Raw genomic sequence first — 6,557 nt, 5'->3', positions numbered from 1 at the left:
TTATTCCACTGAGCCATCTCCCCGGCCCTCATCAGCATATTTTTTAAAACCTAGTTCAAATGTGCTCACTGTTCAGGTATACCCTTCCATGGCTTACTAGGCCAGATGTTTGCTGGGTGGAGTAAGAAGTGTAAAGGGATGAAATAGGTCTACAGACCCTGACCTAAGACATTCTATTGGCTTAACTCTCTGCTCCTGTGTAAATATTAACATTGCATTGTATGCTGTGTCCCACCACAGTTACTTACCTAGTAAGTTATTAAAATAAACAGGGATAGATTTATAGACCTGACATTAATGATTCTTATTGATTTAAATAATTTTTAATAGTTTTTTTTTTTTTTTTGAGGGAAAAGTTGTGACAGAGTCTGGCTTTGTAGTACAGGCTGGCTTTGAACTTATTATGTAGCTTAGGCTGGCCTCCAACTCAAGGGGATCCTCCTTCCTCAGCCTCCTCAGTTTAGGATTACAGTGGTCCCTCACTTATTGTGGACATTATGTTCTAGATACCCCGTGATAAGTGAAAATCAGCAAAGTAGTGACGTTATATTTATTTTAGTATTTATATATATTTTAGGGCTTTATAAACCCTTCCCACAGTCTTATAAACCTTTCCCACACTTTTAAAAACACTTCTAATGGGAGTTGGGGAGATGGCTCGGTGGAAAAGCGCTTCCCTGGCAAGCGCAAGGGCGTGAGTTCAATCCCCGGTTCCACCAAAAAATAAAAACACTTCTAATGTTCTTAACCACTTTCTGAACTCTTAAACCTACATAATTTTAAGAGTATAAGTATACTGCATAGTATATGTATTCATCTGCTAAAGAAATACATGCTGTAATAAGATTTAAATTTGTGAAGTTTGTAAATAATGTTACTTTTTACTTACTGTTCCTTTTTAGATATGTTGTATAATTGTTTTAGGCAAAAATCATTAAAACCATAAATACTATGCCTATAAATACATGTACAGTACTATACTTGACTGCAAAAATCCCACAATATAGCGAAAAATTTGTGATACTTTAGATTAATATTTTTTGAAAACCTGCAGAACAGTGAGTCCATGAAAGTCAAACTGCAAAATATATTTACAAGGAACTACTGTATAAGTGTCTTCCACCATGCCCAACAGACAGACATTTATTTATAACAGTCTTTTCATTTTTTAAAAAGGGTGATTGTGACAAAACCTATGGATCAGAGTTTGTCTACAGTGATCATGCCAAAGAACTTATTGTGGGAGAGATTTTTGTTAGGGTGTATAATGAAGTTCCTACTTTCCAGCTAGAGGTAAGTTTTCAGTTTTGACTAATGCCTTTGATTATTTGCTACTGTGAAAGGTCCTCCTTCATGTACATTGTTTATATTGAAATAATAGTTCTTTGTCAAATGTCTTATAAATTAACCTGTGGTAGTTTAACCATTGATAGGTGATCCCCATGAATGTTTAAAATTTGAATTTGTGAAGTTGATGAATAAGTCATCTTTTGCTTACTGTTCCTTTCATTTTATGTGTAATGTTCTCCTGTTGTGTTATGTACACAACTTCAACTGCCTCAGTGTTCTGCATTATGTGGAATATCAAACCACCAGACAAGGCCTTCTCTGGCTGGTTATGAAGGAAGGAAGGAAGATAGGAAGATAAATAACAAGTTGAAAGCAAAAGAGTTTTTTTTGTTTCATTTTGTTTTGTTTGCTTTAGAAAATGACTGGGATTTCATCAGAAAATCTCATGTGATAATTCCTAATTTTTCCCAGAAACAAGGCTTTTATGTTGTTTTGGTTTCCTTTTTCCCATATTGCTTGGGAATGATGTACAGGAAGGATGTATAAACACCCCCTTCCTGGTGAGGGGCAGAGAGGATGTGGTGGTTGACTGCTTTGGAAAGAAGGAAGAATTAAGACTTACTTTAAAGTTTGCTCTTAGAAAAAATGAAATTTACTGTCATAATATGTGTCACTTGTCACAGAGAAGAAATATAAACAGCTGTTAAAACAGAATGAGTGACTTACGAGATTCCTTTGGGAACTGTCATTTGAATTCTATATGTAGAATTTTTTTATTATAAAAGCATATTCAGAGTATAGGGATCATGGAATATGCCAGCATTTAACTTTGACTGATAAAGAGAAAAGTTGTCCTGATATTAGAATTGTCATTTTAAGGAACTGCTGGAAGTTTATAAGATCTCCTAAAATTGAGAAATATTTTTTAATGCAATTGGGTTTGTTCTTTGTCCCCCTTCCCTTAATGCATAGGAGGTATATTTATGTGTGTGTATGATATAATGATGTTATTCTTGAGCAGATAAAGCTTTTTAAACATTTATCTGCTTGACTTAGGCTCCAAAAGTATTTGCTGCAAGTCTGTTGGATTTCATAGGCTCTCAGGCCCAGTACCTGCACACATTCATGGCCATCACACATGCTGCAAAAGTGGAATCAGAACAGCATGGAGATCGCTTGCCAAGAGTAGAAATGGCTTTGGAGGCTTTGAGAAATGTCATAAAATACAATCCAGGTAATCAGACCCTTACAACAGGAGAGCCCTAAGAATTCCAGTTCTCTATGTTAGCGTGGATACTCACGGAAAATTATGTTTGACTGTACTGTCACACTTGCTATAATTCCCCCCCCCCCCAGTACTGGGGGTCAGACTCAGGACCTTGTTTATGCTGCTGAGCTATATCCCTTACCCCCACACTTGCTGTAATATTAAGAGGGGGATTGACTGCATAGTATTTTCCACCTGTAAATGATGGGCTGGGGGAGAGGTCAAGGCACTGTTTTTAAAAGAATTCATAACTTTGGGAAAAAATGTTTCTGAATCAATTGAAAAGGCAGAGTAATTTGATACAGATTTTCACACTGATGATACACATTGGCATATCAAATATAATGCCTGAATTATATATATTTATTAAGTTACCTATTTTTGGCCTCTTCTCTGATTCCTAATATAGTGCTATGCACATAGGTCAGTGGTGGCAAACCTATGGCATGTGTGCCACAGCAGGTTGTCATCACTTTGACTGACAAAGTGGATCCAAATGAAAATACTATTTCATTTCATGGATTTTCACAAGGGGTCCTTTGTGTGTCTGTATCAGTTTGTAAGGCAGTCTTCCAGTGATCAATCTTACTTAAAAGCCAAATGATGTCAAACTCTCCCAAAATACAAGTAGGCTGAAGGGGGTGGCACTAAGGTCTAGAGATAAGAAGTAAAATTACCACCTACAGTTTAGATTTTTGAGCTATATTTAGATTGTTTACTTGAAAACATGTTGTTTTTAACCTGAATGCTAGAGAATGAAAGTGAAAACAAACCTAAGAAACTCTACATTTTCTTTGCCTGTTAAGATTGTGTTCTGCCTAAAGATATACTCCATGTCCTAAGTGTTTAGAAGGGTTTGTCAGAAATCTGTAATTGATGGTAACAGTGTCTGTTACTTTTATAAAGACCTGTAATTGAGATTATCTCTTCAGAGTAAAATCACCATTTTGTTTCCTAGGCTCTGAAAGTGAATGCATTGGTCACTTTAAGTTAATATTTTCTCTTCTCCGAGTCCATGGAGCTGGTCAAGTGCAACAGTTGGCTTTAGAGGTAAGAAGTATTTTGTACCAAGGCATATCAAGATTTTTACTACTTAATCTGTATGGTTTGAGCCTTAATTAATCATTATTAGAAGTTGAATGGAAGCATTCATAGTTTATTTCACCATAGAAGCCAGACTAGCATGTACTTTTTTTTTTTTTAATTAGCATAGTTTGGAAAAGCAAATATTGTATAGTGTCTTTCAGAGTGATTCCTTTTGTGGTCCCTGTCACACATCAAGGCTTGGAATACAGTACAGTATCAGGTGGTATGGGTTAAGGAAAAGGCATTCTGGAGAGGCTTCAAAGATGAGCAAGACAAGGAGACACTTTGAGGCAAGGGTACTCCATTGGCTGTGCTTTGTGAGTTTGTGTTCCAGTGGACTGATGCTGCCTTCTCCCCTTAGTCAGTCTACCACCCATCCTCGAGGTGTAGTATAAGAGCAAGCTCTTGGGTGAGAGATACCTTGGTGTGCCGCTGTTTGTAGGAGTTACCAAGGGAAGCCAGCAGCCTACACCTGCTGGGTCTTAGGGGTCCAAGAGAAGTTGAGGGCTCCATGTGACACAGTCTGGGTATAACTTTTCCTCTAACAGAAATGAGTTCCTGGTCACAGGTAGCTCATTTTTTAGGCAACCCAGAGTGAGCACTCGGGGTTACTTTTCATAAGATCTTGCTCATTATAATAGGTTTAATAGTATTTTAAAAGTTAGAAGACACTTAAAGGAACTAAGTGTGCTCTTTGTTATGAAGAGTATAAATAGCTTCAGTAATAGATATAGGAACGACTTACGAGGATTTGTGTAATGTGCCCTTAGATTGCCTTTTGGCTTAAAGCACATTTTTAATAGAATAGTAATAAGCTGGTCAGAAAGCTTAACAGGCATATACTTTTAATAGAAAAACATGCTTCCCTGGTTAGTTCCTTTAAGTATCTTCTAACTTTTAAAATACTATTAAACCTTGAAAACATTGCTCTGAGATGATGCGTGTGGTTCGTTAAGTGACACTAGATGTGTATTTTAAAAGCTTGATTTAAGACATTGTCTTCTTTATAATGGATAAATAGATTCAGTCCATATGCTTTCTTCTTTTAAAAGCAAAACAAAATTCCAGTATAAGAACTGTTGCCCTTTTGATCTCCCTCATTCCAAATCTGTAGTTGGAAATAGCTCTAGAACATGTACTGCCACACAGCTAAAGGTTTTTTTTAAGCTTCCAGGTATTACTTAAAAGATCAGAGACGATCTTTTAAAATTACACTCTTGTCTAAAACTTAAATATTTTGTCCTCCATTTTTCTCACTTTGGAAAAGTCTATTTCTTAACTTGATGAAGATCTAAAAATTTTTTCCAAAACTTTTTAATATTTTGTTGCTTAATTTTCAGGTTGTGAATATAGTGACATCTAATCAAGACTGTGTGAACAATATTGCAGAATCAATGGTTTTGTCCAGTTTATTGGCCCTTCTGCATTCATTGCCATCAAGTAGGTATATTCACCAGTGGAATTTTGGAAAGTAAAGCATGAACGGTCCATTAAGGGGCTGTCACATAGTTAATGCAAAACCTTAGACAAATGTCATCTATGTTTAGTTTTGAAATATTTAAAGCAGTATTTTTTGCATAAGATTTGTCTTAATTAAATTTTATGTAACTTAATAAAATTATCTTACATTTACTTTATGAAAGTGCAAACTTGAGGGTGAGGAAAGTAACGACAAAGAAAAAAATAACTGGGATTTTCAATTGAGTATAATCTGTACATCAATAGTTGAATGTTGATTTTTGTTTGTTTGTTTGTTGTTGTTGTTGTTGTTGTTGTTGTTGTTGTTGTTGTTGTTTTTGCAGTAGCGGGGCTTGAACTCAGGGCCCTGCACTTGCCAGGCAAATGCTTACTATACTGAGCTATCTCCCCAGGCCCCTTATTTCAAAAACATAGTTGTACTTAGATGCTAGAAAATATAAAGGCTTGCCAAGTATTCCATTTATAATTCAATCCTGTACTTCTTTCACTGATTTGATATTTACAAAGACCCTTAATAAGGTGATGAAAAAACACATGAGTGATTTCTTAAGTTTCGTTTACACTAGTGCAGCTTCCTTGGAATCTGTATGGTTATCTAGTGTTACAGATTGTTGTGCTAGAAGCAACCTGAGATTGTTCTTCAAAAGCAAAATTACTGAGTTTTCCAGGCAGGCATGGTATGACTCTACCACTAACCACTAAAATATATTGCTTTGTCAGCTTAGCTAAACTCTTGGATGCCATGTGTTTGTTCCTGTACTTGAAAGTAGGACCTTTGTTTTTCTGGTTGTGTTGTTTTTTGTTTTTTTTTTTTAATTTATTGGAATTGAATCATTGAATAGTTTTTGTGTTGAAAAAATGATGTATTTAAAATGGCACTATGAAATAAGAACTGTTAAGTCATTTGTAGGTTATTTCATGCATACAAACATTTTTCTCATTAGTTTTTAGTAACTTCATGATACTTTAAACAATGCAAAATTAAACTGGTTGGTAAAGTAAAAAATATTACAGAAATCGTAATTTGAAAATTGAAATTTGTACTTCATTTGTGTAGTATAATTATTTTAATTTTACAAGCAAAATAACTGACATCTAGATATTTCAGCCTACTCTATTATTTGTAATTTAAACTAAGTTTTCTACCTTATACTATTGCTAAGGGCACATTGTTGTTTAGTCGTATCCCAGTATTTTTCAGTCTCTGTTGTCTTTGCCATTTATTTATTCCTTTGGGCTCCTGTCTGTCATTCCCATTTGACCTTGTAAGTACAAAAGCCAATAGTCCAGATATTATAAGGTAGTAACTACATGAAATGTGCACAGGCTGTCCAGAAAGATGGTATTATGTCCTAAAATTGCTACTCCATGTGTGTTTCCTTAAGTTCACACTCACTGCCAGGTAAAAATCTTAGATGCCTGATAGGTGCCTTCT

At 35.3% G+C, this 6,557-nt stretch overlaps 1 protein-coding gene across 2 annotated transcripts in view; it reads left to right on the top strand.

Moving 5' to 3' along the window:
• Dnajc13 (DnaJ heat shock protein family (Hsp40) member C13) overlaps positions 1 to 6,557 on the top strand; it is a 136,348-nt gene that overhangs the window by 107,989 nt on the left and 21,802 nt on the right. For both annotated transcript variants that reach the window (XM_004625017.2, XM_023705210.1), the window contains 4 exons: positions 1,177 to 1,293; positions 2,347 to 2,524; positions 3,516 to 3,607; positions 4,984 to 5,083. In XM_004625017.2, the coding sequence (XP_004625074.1) occupies positions 1,177 to 1,293; positions 2,347 to 2,524; positions 3,516 to 3,607; positions 4,984 to 5,083 (487 nt within the window). The remainder of the gene's footprint in view (positions 1 to 1,176; positions 1,294 to 2,346; positions 2,525 to 3,515; positions 3,608 to 4,983; positions 5,084 to 6,557) is intronic.

The sequence above is a fragment of the Octodon degus genome, unplaced genomic scaffold (assembly GCF_000260255.1).
Source record: "Octodon degus isolate 3935 unplaced genomic scaffold, OctDeg1.0 scaffold00008, whole genome shotgun sequence".
NCBI classification, from domain to species: domain Eukaryota; kingdom Metazoa; phylum Chordata; class Mammalia; order Rodentia; family Octodontidae; genus Octodon; species Octodon degus.
This window is presented reverse-complemented; position numbering and strand designations above follow the sequence as displayed.